The sequence below is a fragment of the Glycine soja genome, chromosome 16 (assembly GCF_004193775.1).
Source record: "Glycine soja cultivar W05 chromosome 16, ASM419377v2, whole genome shotgun sequence".
Taxonomy (NCBI): Eukaryota; Viridiplantae; Streptophyta; class Magnoliopsida; order Fabales; family Fabaceae; genus Glycine; species Glycine soja.
The window spans coordinates 8,141,560-8,157,537 of NC_041017.1; the positions used below are offsets into that span (position 1 = coordinate 8,141,560).

Genomic DNA, 15,978 nt, shown 5'->3' on the forward strand with positions numbered 1-15,978 from the left:
CATGTGGTGCGAATGAATCACATGTTGATTGTTCGGATGCGTTCAAGACTTCTCAGGTTATAATGTTAATGCTTGTCACACATTTAATAAAATGAATACTGATAGAAAACTTAAATTATGTGAATTTTGTAGGTGTTTGAGTGTCGAGAGGATGTTTTGCGGTGGGCTCGATCCGTGGCTCATGAAAACGAATTTGTGGCGATAATTTTAAGGTCGGACACAAACACAGGTAGTAGAGAAAGGAGTACGTTTGTGTTAATTGGCTGTGAAAGGAGTGGCGAGTATAAGTGTAGGAAAAAAGAATTTATCAGAAGAGACACTAGGACTAGGAAATGTGGGTGTCCTTTCAAGCTTCGTTGCAAGCCAGTGGCTGGAGGAGAAGGCTGGATGGTGAAGTTGATTTGTGGAGTGCATAATCATGAATTGGCCAAGTCATTAGTTGGACATCCATATGCGGGGCGATTGACTAAAGCTGAAAAAACACTTATTGCTGATATGACGAAGTCCATGGTGAAGCCAAGAAACATTCTGCTAACTCTGAAGGAACACAATGCAAATAGATGTACAACTATTAAACAGATATACAATGCAATAAGTGCATTCCGTTCTTCCATAAGAGAAAGCGATCTTGAAATGCAACATCTGATGAAGCTTCTTGAACGTGATCAATATATTTATTGGCACAAAATAAAGGATGAAGACGTGGTTCGTGATATCTTTTGGTGTCACCCTGATTCAGTGAAGTTAGTCAACACATGCAATTTGGTGTTTTTGATAGACAGCACATACAAAACAAACCGGTATAGACTCCCATTGCTCGATTTTGTTGGGATGACATCGACTAGGATGACATTCTCTGCCGGTTTTGCATATGCGGAGGGTGAACGCGTTAATAATTTGGTATGGGCTTTACAACGCTTCCGAGGCCTTTTTTTAAAGCGTGATGCCCTCCCTGGAGTTATTGTCACTGACAGAGACCAAGCATTGATGAATGCAGTGAAAGATGTATTCCCTGAATGCACAAATTTGTTGTGCATCTTTCACATAAACAAGAATGTGACGGTTAAATGTAAATCACTAATTGCGCAAAAAAATGCTTGGGATTATGTCATGGATTGTTGGGGATCTCTGATTGATTGTCCTTCAGAACAGTAGTTTGATGAATGCCTGAAGAAGTTCGAAGTAGCTTGCGCACCTTGGCCAATATTTGTTGACTATGTCAAGGAAACATGGATAATACCACACAAGGAAAAATTTGTTTCCGCCTGGACTAATAAGGTGATGCACTTAGGAAACACAACAACAAACAGGTATGAAACTGTTCAACTATTTCTATTAACGTTGAAAAATTTATGGAATTGTATTATTGTATATGTTTATTTTTATTTGTGTATTTGAAATGTAGGGTTGAATCTGCTCACTCGTCTTTAAAAATACTGTTACAAAATAGCATTGGACACTTATGCAGTGTGTGGGATGCCGTGAACAACGTTGCAGCACACACAGATTAAAGCATCATTTGAAACAAGTACACATGTCGTTGGACATGTGTTACAAAAAACCTTATACAGGAGGATGCTTGGAATGGTTTCAATGTATGCTTTAAATCAGATTGTTGCTGAATTTGAGCGTGTTCACTATGCTGGCAAGAATCCCTCAAGTTGTGGTTGCGTGGTGAGAACCACGCTTGGTCTTCCTTGTGCTTGTGAGCTATCCAAATATGTTGGTGGTTGCATCCCACTTGATTCAATTCATATGTTCTGGAGGAGACTCAATTTTTCAGACCAAGGGTTATCTGAGCCCGAGGTGGGCATCAAGGACGTAATGGAAACAATATACCAAAAATTCGAAGAACTTGATGTTTGTGGCAAGTTTACTCTAAGAAGTAAACTTTGGGAAATTGCACTCCCTGATCAGAATTCGATGTGTCCTCCTCCAGCAAAGGTTAACACAAAGGGGGCACCGAAGAAAATTACGAGTAGGAACCCAAGGTCAACAAAGCGCGATCCATCTTACTGAGAATATGTAGATGCCTTTGAATCACAACAAAATAGCAATTCGTCCGTGAGACGTACTGCATCATCCTCTGAGCAACCGAATCGAAGAACGATGATGCCCATGTTGGACCAGTTTCAGCCATTTATGCACGACTTCATTGATAAGATTGTTGATGTCAAAGGTGATGGTAACTGTGGATATCGGTCGGTTGCCGGTTTATTAGGTATGGGTCAAGACTCTTGGTCGGTGGTCCGCAACCATCTGCTTAAAGAACTTGCCAATTTCTCAGAAGACTATATCAAGCTCTTTGGTGGCACGGAGAGATTTGAGGAATTAAGGATGTCACTACTTGTTGATGGGTTAACCAAGGTATGTAATTTATGAATTTGATTTTTAAGACTTTAGTTTGAAATTAAGTTTGATGTGTATATTTGTTTTATTCAGGTGACAACGGATAAGTGGATGGATATAACGGACATGGGACATGTCATTGCATCAAGGTATAACGTAATCGTTGTATCCTTGTCTAAACAACAAAACATGATATTCTTTCCCCTTAGAAGTCAACCGCTGACAAATTCTTCATTGCATCATATAATTTGTATCGGTCATGTGTATGACAATCATTTTGTTAAGGTACATTGTAGATATGAAGTGTTTTTTTTATGATTATGCAATGGCTTTTGTAGGATTGAGTTAACATTTTTTTCGCATACACAATAGGTTTATTTAAAAGAACGTTGTCCCTTATCACCTGTATCATTTTTATGGTCTAGCAATTGTCATCCGCAGGCGAAGTCATGGCCAAATCCATATATTAGCAGAATGCAGCATTACAAGAGCTTTGTGATGTTCAAGAGAGACTATGTTGACTTAAATGATGATTGAACATGTAATTTATAAATGCCTGATCGTTTTGAACATGTAATTTATTTGTTACGTCCACAACAAAATTATTACTTAATTCTAAAAAAGCATGTATGATATATCGTTGTCTGACTTGACTACACATTGTGGAAAACCGTGTTTGATAAATTATTGTCTGCATTAACATAACATAAAGCGCGTGAAAGGACCCTGCACAGCATGACTACACATGCAGATCTGATGCAAGCTAAAGCATGTCATGTCATTCGTGTAGTTGACAACACATACAGAAAGCATGTGCATGCATATTTTCAATCTTTAAAAAATGCAGCACTAATATTAAAACTCATCTATATATATGGCACAACCTAACCTTGTAAGAAAGCACAAGTTTCAGTATCAACCCAAGTCTTACAAAAAACTATGGCATTCAGAGAGACAAGCAGTCAGACAGTTGTGAACTCCACATTAGGTTTTATTTTTCCAAATGGATCCATTATTCACAACGACAGTGGTGTTTCCTTCCAAGCTTCCACTCCAGTTCCCATTCGAGTACCTAACGGGTGTGATTTTCAAACGTTAAAAACCAGAATACACAATACCCTTAAGCTAACCGACAAGCAATTTTTGGATGAAATTTACTACCGGCGACCTTTCACGTATGCAGGTAATCAATTTCGGTTTCAATGTATGCAACTGAAAGATGATGCTGATGTTAACACAATGTTAATGTGTAATCATGAATTTTCTTTTGTTGGTCCGATTGAGTTATTATGTAGCATTGCTAGAACCCCAGATGGTATTTTAAACTTACTTGAAACTACTATGACCCCTACTCATGATGCCCTGCTATATTACAATGGGAGGTGGAACATGTCACACCAAAATGAGTTTATAGGTTACTCGTTCACAGGAAAAAATCCCAAAAACTTTGACATTCCCACCGGATGTACCATGGATGAACTGAAGGATTTGATCAAACAAGTTGCGCCTCGTGGGATTCCCCCTTATGATGTTGATGAAACACAAATGGTAACGCGATTATTTTTTCGGAAACCAATTCACCATGAGTATTCAGAAAAAGTTATAAAATTTGAAATAATTGAACTCAAAACCAACGAGGATGTGATGAAGGTGCTCATTGAATCTAACTACTGGAAAAAGTTTGGGCCAATAGAAATTTTAGCTGTTTTCAGTAAACCTTTACCGCAAATGGAAGACAAGTTGTGCTTGTCGCAAAATTAGCATGAGTTAGTTAATTGTGGTATTTGATGGAAATTTAATTTTGTTCGACTATGTTGAAGTTAATGTACTGTTTGAATTCAAGTATTGCATAATCGTTTTCAATTACAAAAATCTCAACTAAAAAAATAGATTTCTATATATAACAAACTAATTAATAAATTGTTTTTCTTCTTACGGATCAACGTACGGATCACCTTGATCCGTAAGAAGAAAAACAAGCAAGGACAATTTTGCCATTTAATAGCTTTGCTGGGTGCACCAGCAATAATGCTGGATGCACCTAGCAACACTCACCATCTTCTAAGCCAACAGACAAATAGCCTCAAAAGAACACTTGGAAGATAATTAAGGTAAGGACGATCAAATAATGCAACCATCTACAATTGAACCGATTAAGGAAGATGTTGATGAAGAGACTCTTATTATTCGCTCTTTGAAGAAAAGAAATCATATACCGGAACAAACAGATTGAATGAAAGAAGAGAAAGCTACAATTGAAGTCCCAGCGCCTGCGTCTAATGTAATCATTGAGGAACCTTTTCTTGCCAAGGAAAAGAAGGAAGAAGAAATCAAAGGCAAAAAACCTGCAATGGTAGAGCCTAACTGCCTAAATCAAAGAAATGAGAAAATTAATAGTTCAAGAAAGTAGTAGCCCTTGCTAAGTAGGAAGTAGAAAAGGAAAAGAAAATTGATGAAGCAGGAACTAGCTGCCTTAGATGAGGCAACTGTTAAGTCTGTGAAAGCCATGTTTAAGGATGAAGTGATCTGCACTTCTGAAGACATTGATGATAGAGGATACTTGGTATCAGATGCTCGAAGTATAGGATAAGGGTACCTCTAGCTTTCTTAGCTGCCAACAAAATGGAAAAATAAGCAGAACTCCAAGCAGGTATCATAGTATAAAGTATAAACTAGAAATAGAGGGTCTGTTCATAGATCAACAGGAAGTAGATGACGTAAAGTACATCATAAGGTTGGTTAATAGCGAGTGCCATTCGTGAGCCTCAAGGACTTTGTCTCCAGAATGGTTAAGCCACTAGACGGAACAATGGCTATGTACTAGGGATAGACATGAATCATGGATAATTTTGCTACTATTAATGGTCCTTACATATGCTGATGATTAAGGGCTCATGGTGCTCAACAGTTCCTCCCAGCAAATCCATGTTTTAAAACAAAAAGACAGCATGCATAGAAAGAGCAATTGTTTAGAAACATTGACAGTAATAATAATAATAAGAAGAAGAATATCTCGTAAGAGTGTAAAAAACGAGAACAGAGTTCATACATTAGAGGATCAGAATATATCTTGTGCTACAAAAGTTAAATTTTAGATTGACATTTTACCTCTTTTCAGTGATTCTTAAGACTACATTGTGGAAGTGCAACATACAACAGCTTGAAGGTTAAAGACTAGATATTAAACAAAAGGATCATAGTCGCCTGTTTTAACATATCAGCTAACTCTAGTGGAGATATGTAGCTTGGTACTGATACCCATTTCCAAAGTAGTTGCCATGGCTGGGAGAGAAGTTATACGTTGCAGTGGTCATGAGAGGGGGGCAATGATTATCAGTTGGAGCAGGGTACATATAAGGTGGTCGGTCATACACAAACTGTGGATACCTGTCAGCAACTCTAGCATAGGAAGCTTTGTCGGAAAGAATGTTAGTGACACGTGGACCATATCCGGCGCCATTTGCACGGGGTCTCTTGGGTTGAGGTTTTGTGGCTTCAGTTTCCCTCTTCTTGTCAGCTTTGGCCTTCTCTAGCTGCACCAAACGTTTCTGGAGAGGATCCAGAGGATACTGCTCATCAAGTTTATGTTCTTCAATGCACTTGATTACAGCCTTAAGTGCGACCAGCTCTCGTTCATTCACCTCAATCTGAGACAAAAGACACTAGGGATATTAAAAAGAAAGAAAGAAATAAAAAACAGTATATTACCACAAAAGCCAAATTCTTTTTAAGAAACTATTAAAAATCAATTTACAGGTAGAGATAAATGACGGTAGATTGAAGGAGGAAATCAATGAAGAAGATCAAGTATACAGATAAAGATAAAAGGAAAATAGTTTGAGATGATTGAAAGAATTTTTTTTAGCTAATCAAAGACAGCGTGAAATACACCTCCAAAGGAGACAAGAGGGAATATTGAAAATGTCTAATTGACAAAGTGAAGAAAGTAAGGTCTCACTCTCCAAATTGTGTATCCTAATTCATAATATAGGAGTAGATTAAGCATCAACTCTTAACAATTGGTGTTTCTTGCCTTTCAGAAAAGACAAAATTTGATATTTTCAGTACACATACAGCTGCTTTCTGTGGAATTATTTCTGACAAAAAGCATAAGCTGCTTTTAAAAACTGCATTTGCTTTCAATTTTTTCCTTTTTCATTCACCAGATATATGTTTGAAGATGTACATTGTTCATACATCTAGAGAAAATATTATAAATTACTAGAAATAATTTATTATGCAATACAAAAGAATCTCAGATGTAAATAAATGCAATATTTGTGCTAAATGCCATGTCACATCTAGTATACATATACTATATACTAAATCACTTACTAACCATAAGTCAAACAGAAAACCAAAACCTGTGTACACTGTACACAAAGAAATAAGAATCTCAGATCTTTCTCCGCAAGCATAGCCCTTAAGTCCTAAACATTAGACTGCAAGCTCTACAATCTAGATATTTTTCTATAGCATTAAGACTTTCATGAGGCTCTTGCACCAAATTGCTTTTTAACCTAAATATAAATGGTTCTGCTATATAGAATTAAGCATATTTTTCATTTATTATCCATTGGAAAATCCCCATCATCTCCAATTTTTTCCAAAACAAATGAAACAAACATGAATAATATGTAGGCCTTCCAGCTCATCAGCTTTACCTAGAGTCCTGATTACAATTTGAAGAGCTTGGCAAAATATTAGATCACTAGCTCAAACTGTGAAAAGAAGATCATGGAGGGAATAATTACTTAATATAGCGGACACTAAATAACACACCTGTGCAGTGGGAGAAGAATTAACACTTCTAACAGGAGAAGAAGCTTTTCTTGCATCTTTCAAGTAAGACTTCAGTAAAGAAACAGGACAAAATTGTTCAGTAAGATCAAATGCAAAAGCCAAGTTAACAGCATCAATTTGTCGCCCACTGTTCACCAAAACCCCAATAACACCTGTATATCCAAAATGTAAAATGAAGCATTAAAACAAACAGATGCAATAGTTTTATTGCTTCACTCTGTAATTGATACAACTGCTAGATTTCATGCATGAGACTCGCATGTTAAAAGCCACTTGGGATGATTCCAAGGAACAAAGGTCAAGGGTTCTCATTAAAAGTCAATCAACGCTGCAATGTAATATGTTAAGAACCAAAAACTCTCTTACGATATAATTTATATTATATTAGATAACTTGCATCAGCAGTTTTCAGTGGACATCCTAGCATACTAATGCACACCATTCAATTGTCTTCAAACAATATCAGGGAAGTATAAGAGTCATCAATTTTCAGTAGATATCCTGGCATACTATCACAATTTAAGTTTCCTTTAGCTTTTCCTTTCAATTATTTAACAAGAACCAGCAAGCAGGAACATCCAAGAAGACTGGCAAAGTAAAAAATAATAATTAATCAAAGTTGGTAAGACTTTCAAAAATCCTGTTACTAAAATGGTTGTTTTGGCAGCCACGCGACAGTAGATACTTTAACAAAAACTCATATTAATCACAAAATGAAAATTAAGGGAACAGCTTTTTGTTATTGAAATAAAAATAAAACTAAAGAAAAATAACACATGATGCAATTAGATGAAAAGCTTTGCACAGAATAAACAGAATATTAAAACTTTTTCCTTGTATCAAATTTGGCTCAATATTTAAAATTTCCTATAGTTCTTGTAAAGTTTTAATTCATGTCAAACATTATAAAGATCAAATACACACCAGGCATCTTTTCTGACAGCCCAAGAAAACGACATAAATCAGCAGTTTGGCGGCGCCGAGACACCATTGGAATCAATCTGGATAACTCCTCCTCATCAAAACCAGAGGCAATGCCAAAACTAGCTACAAGTTGTAAAAATGCATGAGCCTCCAAGGAATTCCCATTGCTAGCATCCATGTCAAGAGCATCCAATCTGGGTTTCCATTCTTCAGCAACTGCTTTTGCCCTGTCCTTGATATCCTCAGAAATCACATTAGAAACACAACCTGAGCTGCTCAGGAAATCACATAAACATTCCATCAGCATGATACAGGTTCGACGAAGACCCAATAAGTTACCATCCTTCTTTAGGTCCTGATTTGACACTTCTGTACAGTAAAATCCTTCCAGAGAATCTAAAACTAAATGGGCAGCATTAGTAGCAGCTCTTAATGCATTTGGTATTTCATCCCTTACAGTAGCAAGATTCTTACGGTTATCAGATATGAATTTGTGAAGTCCAGCAGCATCCATCTCTTTGCATAGTTTTACCAACTCTGGATAAGATACCAACTCCACATTTCCATTGTCAGGAATTTTTATATCTTCCACATTACCTTCAGCTGCAGTGGACACAGTATCCACAGGTTTCTCCTCCACTCCTGGAATCCCTCCTTTACCACCGTTTGAGACAGTAGCCAATTCACGTGATGAAATCTTCCTCTGCTTGTCTCGAGCATTTACAATGGCAAATGAAGCAGCATCTCTTTTTTCCTGAAGCCTCTGGAATGAATCTTGCTCCTTGGCAAAAACAGCTGCTTCCCGCTTCTCCAGTATCTCATGAGCCTTCCTCGTTTTGCTTTCAAACTCTTTTTCTTGGTCTTCCAATTCATCAAAGCGCCTCTTCAAGGATTTCTCAAGACCATGGAAATGTTCCTCTAGTTCTTTCCATTTCAAGTTAAGAGTAACAGCCCGATAACTTTCAAGTTCAGCAAATGCCTTCTGCAGCTGTTGTATCTTAGAAGTAGTAGAATCTATCAATGTAGCAACTGAATCCGAGTCTTCCATAGCAAAGAAGCTGAAGAAGATAAAATAAAGAAAGAAATACCAAGTTTTAAATTATGCACACACAGACCATGTGCTGTAGTATGAACTAAAGATATATCAGCAATTACAATACTCATTGTCTTGATATGAGAATAACCATACATGCACCATATGAGAAAAACAATACTTGTGTTATCCAGATGCAAGATAAATAAAACAATGAAAAACAGATAAAAGGTTGCCATTTTGGAAATTGTTGTAATGATAAAGGCAAGAAGCAAAAGCTACTATAACTTAGGGATAATGATATATAATTACCTAAAGGAGGAATTTTTGTTGGTGGAGTTGAGTAATTGGCAATGTTCAGAAAAGCAAGCTCTGTGAGTGGCCAAGTGTATAATTTTAGGGTGCAAGTTTCAAGCTTCTAACTTCCTATATTGCAGTTATTTCAGAACAAGTAGCTACTGTTCAAACTTTGCAGTGAAGTCTAGCAACCAGACAATGAACCAAAACTTGTGTGTGTAAAGTGTGTTCCTCCATATTTCCCTTCTCACTTAAGTGTGTTCCTCCATATTTCCCTTCTCACTCAATTTGCCAATGTCCTAGTGGCATAAATATTTGCTTGTCTTTTTTCTCATATTATACACATGCTGTGTCTCTCTTTACTCCTTAGTCTTTACCAAATGTTAGTTAAAATATCCCGTCCCAATCACAAACTAAAATAAAAGCAAAGAATCAAGTACTTAGAGAATAGAAATTTCTACTTATTTACTTTTAAAGCAAGAATCAAGAAACTATTTGATATTCATGCACAAAAAAAAATTAATTTCATATGGTGAATTTTGTTTTCAGATTTAGAATGAAAATTATTTACACAATAGGATTACGATCTTCTGAAGTTAAGAAATAACTGAATGGTGGTGCAGTTCCCATTCAATGGTTTCATATTTATTTGAAATAAACAGTGAAAGCTTATTAAAAAATTGTCCACCATTAATCATTAACTGCACTCTGCGCAGTTTAATTTTGAATTGCAGAGCATCTAGCTCCTTACACAATAATAGAAATAGTGCAATACTCTACAGCCAAAATTAATACTACAAGTGAAAAAGAAAGAAAAAAATCTATCACCTTAACCCTCACAGTCAACTCATTACAATAACAAAGGAAAGAACTAGCATTATCAAATCATCAAAACGCTCCTAAAATTTCAAAACAAAATCTGAGCTTAATCCACTTCACTATTTGATATCAAATTTAACCCTCCACAGAATCCTCAACTACTCATTTCTTTATAATTTGTCAGGCAGCTTAATTAGTTACTACAATAACCAAAAAAGCTAAAAACCTTACCAAAGAAGATATCCAGATCCAAGCTTTCAGAATCACGCCAGCAAAAAACCCTAAAATGGAAACATGAGCAAAATCAGCACAACATTTCCACTCATCAATTAAGGCAATTTCAAAAAACAAAACGCAAAAATGAATAACAAGTAGAAAGCTAAAAATCACAGAATAACTAATTTCCATAACATAACAACAACAAAAAAAATCACAAAATTCACCAAACTGCAGTTACGAGAGCTGATTTCGAGCACAATGGCTACAACATCTCTCAATCGTGGAACGGAGAAAGCGGATTCTTGTTCCGCATAAGCAGACAAAGCCGATCTAAACCGACAGCAACAAAACAAAATCACAAGAGAGAGAGAGAGAGAGAGAGAAAGGAAGAGTTACCTAATTGACCCGAAAGAAAATATAAAAATAGAAAGAGATTCTCAATCCATTTTCACATGAAAACGTGAAACCCTGGGAGAGAGAGAAGAAGAAAAGAATGTGTGGTAGAAGTGTTTGTTTAATTAATAGTACTAGAGTCGCAAACCGCACTGTGTCTGTGTCTCTCTCACTTCTTCTTCACTATTCTTTCTCCTTCTGTTTTCTTTTTCAAATTTTGTCCTAAATTAGTCTCAGTATGTATGAAATGAAAAAAAAAACACAAAGAAAGAAAGGAAAAAAATAAAAAATGAGATAACTTATTAAGAGAAAATATTTATTAAAAGAAGAAAATTAAAAAAAAAATCTTGTATTATATGATTGCAAAGAAAGTGTAATAACTAAAAATATTATATTTTTTATCGATAAAAATTAAATAGTATTAATTTTATAGGACTCATGCATCATATTCAATAAATTAATTTAGACTTTCTTTTGCAAAAAAAATACTATATAATATAACAGATAGTTTTAAATAAAAAAGTAAGAAAACATGAAGACTATATAGTGTTTTAATATATTCCTTCACTTTTCTTTTGGTTTTGGATTAATGGAATTTTAGCATAAATCTCACTATATATGTTTTTTCTTCTATTTTATTGATCAAATTAAACCAATGAAAATATTAACAAACAACCAATGAAAAGATTTGGGTAAATGTATTTTTTATCTTTTTAATATTTTCTCTCATAATTCATCTATCCAAACAAGGTTTTAATCATAATTTTAATACCTTTATTTTTTATAATTTGTATGTCTTATCCTTTTTTACGAAACTTGGAATACTAGAACTAGGGGTAAAGTTCACAAATTATTTATATATATATATATATATATATATAAAGGAAAGTCGATGGCTTGTGAGGACATCTTAAATAATACGCATGCTTCTTCTATTAATTAAACAGGTACTTATCTTTTTTATGCATTAAATAAAACGATACATACTTCTTTTTAAATGCTATCCCTGATAAGTGGAATTTTTTTTAAAATCTAAAAAAGAAAATTAGCATTATTTAGGAAGACATCATGAAAGTAAATGTAAGTTTGACAAAAATATACGAGGACAAAAATTATGATTTTTTAAAAATATATTTAGAGAGTAAAACCAAATTTTGAAGGAACCGTAAGACATTTTACAATTTTGTTTCTGCAAACTCTATTTTGAGAGTTCCGTTTTGGGTTTGGCGTTGTCCGTTAACGGACAGAGGAAAGGATTAAGGAAACTACGAATGGAACGGCGCTTCGACAAAGTTAACAGATATTCTTCTCGGGAACTGTACGCTTTTGTTTTTATTTTTTATTATACTCAATTTTCAAGAATGTCTGCACGAATTATTTTATTAATTTTAAGGCAGACATGAGATAAATAATTAAAAACAAAAATGCTTTTTTTAGGGGAAAAAACAAAAAAACATGTTTACTAAATATTAATCGCGATGTTTAATATACTTTCTCCATTTCACGTTAATTGATGTTTAATTATGCTGTTATTACAGATTAATAAAAATAATTGACAATTTAATTAGTGAAATAATCTTACTAAAATATTTTTATTGTCTTTATCGACTTCTTCTGTAAATGTATTACATTTTGTATAACTTAAATTACTTTTACAAACTCCATTTATAAACTCAGTTTGCGAATTTTAATTCAAACATGTAAAATACACATATAAATTGGAATTTTCTTGAGAAACCTTGCAACATGTTATCTAATATACTCTCTACAATTAACAAAAAATTAAAATATAAAATTATGAATCTCACTTCTTATTTAATTAACCTCACTTATGATTTTATAATTTTTCAATATATTTAATAGCATGAGTGTTAAAAACAATGTATTATTAATATTTTCTTTTTCAATTTCAATAAGGGACTGATCTCAATGAGATTATAAGATTTGTTTGATGGTGAAAAAAATGAAAAAGATATATATTTAAATTCTCTTGTTAACACAAACTAACCACTAATATTTATCGGGAAAAAAATAATTAATATCAATAATATGATTAATAAGACTCTCACACATTGAGAGGTTTTTTTTTCTCTTCCTTCCATCATGGTTTTACTGTGTATGTAGGCATGGCACTACGCGATGCGGGGGCAGGGAATCCTTCCCCGCTTTTCGTCCCCGAACCTTATCATGCTCCCCGTCCCCGCTTCCCGTGGTGGGGTATTTTTTATCCCGTTCTCGTTCCTCGACTCCCCGTGAGACCTACGGAGACCCCGTTTTATATTAAAAATGTCAAAAATTATAAATAAAAAATACAATTTTTTTGTTTTATCTCAATTTTTCAACAATAATAAATTTGAGGTTTAATTCTAAGTTTAAAACATGACTAAAAATACCAAAATAAATCAATAATAATAGTAATAAAATCACACCAGCATAAAAACATCCAAGAAATATTCAAATACACATTAATGTTACATTATCACACAATAAAAATAATAAAACTAGCAACACAACAAAGAATTGCTAGATTACAAATTTTAAACTCAATGAATCAGTCAAACCAAAACATCACAATAAGCTAGCAACAGAACAAAGAATTGAAAATACAACATAAATAAATAAATAAAATAGAGGAAGAACATACAATAGAGGAAGAACAATTCGAAGTTGCGAAACCCAGAAATGCACGGTGCGACTCGAAGAAGAAAAAGGTGCAACGAAGGCTTCCACGAGTTCACAACTGAAACAAACAGTGAAGAAGGAACGGTAAAATGAACGGTGAAGAAGCGAAGAAGTGAAGAGGGTGAAGACAATGTGAAATGGTGAAACGAACGATGGAGAAGTGAAGAAGGAACAAAGGTGAAGAAGGAAGTCAAGGAACGAAGTCTGAATGTTTGATGCGGCGTTTTAAGATTTGGGTATTGTTTGTGTCTTTGTGACTTGTGAGATATTACTCATATATATGATAATTTTATTTTGTATTTTTTTACTAGTAAAATATTATATTAACTCTTATATTTATGTTATACATATTATAAGTTACGAGTGTATATAAGTAAAATTCTATATACGCGGGAATACGGGGACCCTGCGGGACGGGGAGCATAGTCTCCGTCCCCGTCCCCGAATTAGCTGTGGGGGAATTTTCATCCTCATTCCCGTCCCCATAGGAAATTTTTCCCCACCACAGGGCCCCGAATGAGGCAGTCCCCGTGAGGATCCCCGAGTTGCGGGGAGAATTGTCATGTCCAGTGTATGTTCAGAAAGTCCCCCACCGCAAGGCCCCTAATTGCTTATCTTCCTATATTGTCTAGTTAATTTTGTCTGCTTTGTATCATTCATGTTCTTTGCTGGTGGTACCATTGGTTACAGTTGGGCATTGGCTTTCATGGATCAATACTTAGAGTTCAGAATTTTGTTCTTGGAACATGGTGTATGTTAGTGGTAGCCTGCTTTCATTACTATGTTACCAAAATGCCCGCAAGTGTTCAACGTTAACGAATTAGAAAACATTAAATAGTTTCCTTTTCTATTTATTAAATATAGAAAGTATTAAATAATTTTAAAACAAAAAGTACTAAATAATATAAGAATATTAAATAATCTTATTAAAGACTTTTAATTACTTAAAAAATATTAGGCGAATATTATACTTTTAATATAATTAGGAGAATATTAAATAATCTTATTAAACACTTTTTTTATTTCTAAAAGGTAAAGTAGAAAATAAAAACACATCAATCAAATCAGGTTTTTAGTGTTGATTGGGTCTTTTCAAGCAACTTAAAAAATTTCAGAGTAGGAATACCAGTGATTTAATTTTTTTGTTGTAAGCTTAATTTTTTTGTTTGCAAAAGGTAAATTAGAAAATAAAAACGCATCACACCAATTTTAGCTGTAAGCTTAATTTGTTTGTTGAGAACTTTAAGAGCTAAACTCTTTTAAGAGATAGAGTTGTTTTTTCTTGCAATATGTATGACACTACGGCTCTTATTTATTATGTAGAAATTTCATAAACGTAGATGAACTAGAACAATCATATCTACTTATTAGTATCTCATTGGAAGACACTAGTATAAAATATTGTCTAATGGTGGAAGACACTAGTATAAAATATTGTCTAATGGTACCATGTGTTTGTTGCTTATGAATAGCTGAAGTGATTTTGTGTGTTGAGACTTGAGAGTACATTCGAAATAGATAGACTATGTAAAAATACATTTTAAGACGGTTGTCTCCATGATCATCTTTGAATGTGTTACATTCTAAGACGGTTGCGTATATAGGATCGATGTAGAATGTGTTACATTCTAAAATGGTCATGGAGACAATCGTCTTAGAATGTTCGCATATTCTAATACGGTTGTTAAAAATCGTCGTCGTAGACGCGTCCTTTTCTACAACATCTGATATGACGACGGTTAATAACCGACGTTGTATGTAGCAAATAATCGATGTAGAACGACGTTTTTGCAATAATGATATTTCTATCTTGATTGCGAGAGTTTAATGACTAATCATTTTGTTAGCTTACATTCTTGTGTAACTATTTTCTTTTGATAATAAATAAATAAAATTTCTTAGACAAATCAAATGTGTTCTTTTTTTAAAAAATAAAAGAAATAAAAAATAATTTTTTAGGGTAAAATAAATATTTATAAGATTACATAGATTTTGTGTCATTAATTATATATATTTTTTTAACCGACCCGTTGTAGGATAATAATATATTATTTACACATAATTGATTTATCTTTGATTTCAAAGACAAATTTTAAAATGATTTTCCAATATTTTTTCTCAAAATAAAATACTTGTAACAATTTCATGTTTTAATTATTTGTGCCCGTCCTCGTGATGACCCAGTTACAACAATACCAATAGCCATTTCCAAAGTAATTGATAGGATTAGGAGAGATGTTATAAGTCACAGAACTCATAAGAGGGGGTAGTGATTGTCTGTTGGTGCAACGTACATGTAAGGTCACTCATACACATATTGAGGATACTTGTCAGCAACTCTAGCATAGGAAGTTTTGTCAGATGGAAATTTAGCGACACGTGGACCATATCCTACACCATTAGCACGGGGTCTCTTGAGTTGAGGCTTTGTTGCTTCAGTTACCCTTTTCTTGTCAGCC

At 34.2% G+C, this 15,978-nt stretch overlaps 1 protein-coding gene across 3 annotated transcripts; it reads right to left on the bottom strand.

Moving 5' to 3' along the window:
- Positions 1-5,340: 5,340 nt before the first annotated feature.
- LOC114389733 (FRIGIDA-like protein 3) lies at positions 5,341-11,027 on the bottom strand. 3 transcript variants are annotated; one of them, XM_028350481.1, is made up of 5 exons: positions 10,841-11,027; positions 10,457-10,506; positions 8,077-9,134; positions 7,132-7,304; positions 5,341-5,996 (listed from the first exon to the last, which is right to left on the bottom strand). In XM_028350481.1, the coding sequence occupies exons 3-5, from the start codon at positions 9,122-9,124 to the stop codon at positions 5,577-5,579; spliced, it is 1,641 nt and encodes a 546-aa protein (XP_028206282.1). In that variant the 5' UTR covers positions 9,125-9,134; positions 10,457-10,506; positions 10,841-11,027; the 3' UTR covers positions 5,341-5,576. The 3 variants fall into 3 exon arrangements, with proteins under 3 accessions (XP_028206282.1, XP_028206283.1, XP_028206284.1); XM_028350482.1 differs by lacking the exon at positions 10,841-11,027 and adding an exon at positions 10,674-10,810; XM_028350483.1 differs by lacking the exon at positions 10,841-11,027 and adding an exon at positions 10,669-10,794.
- Positions 11,028-15,978: the final 4,951 nt, after the last annotated feature.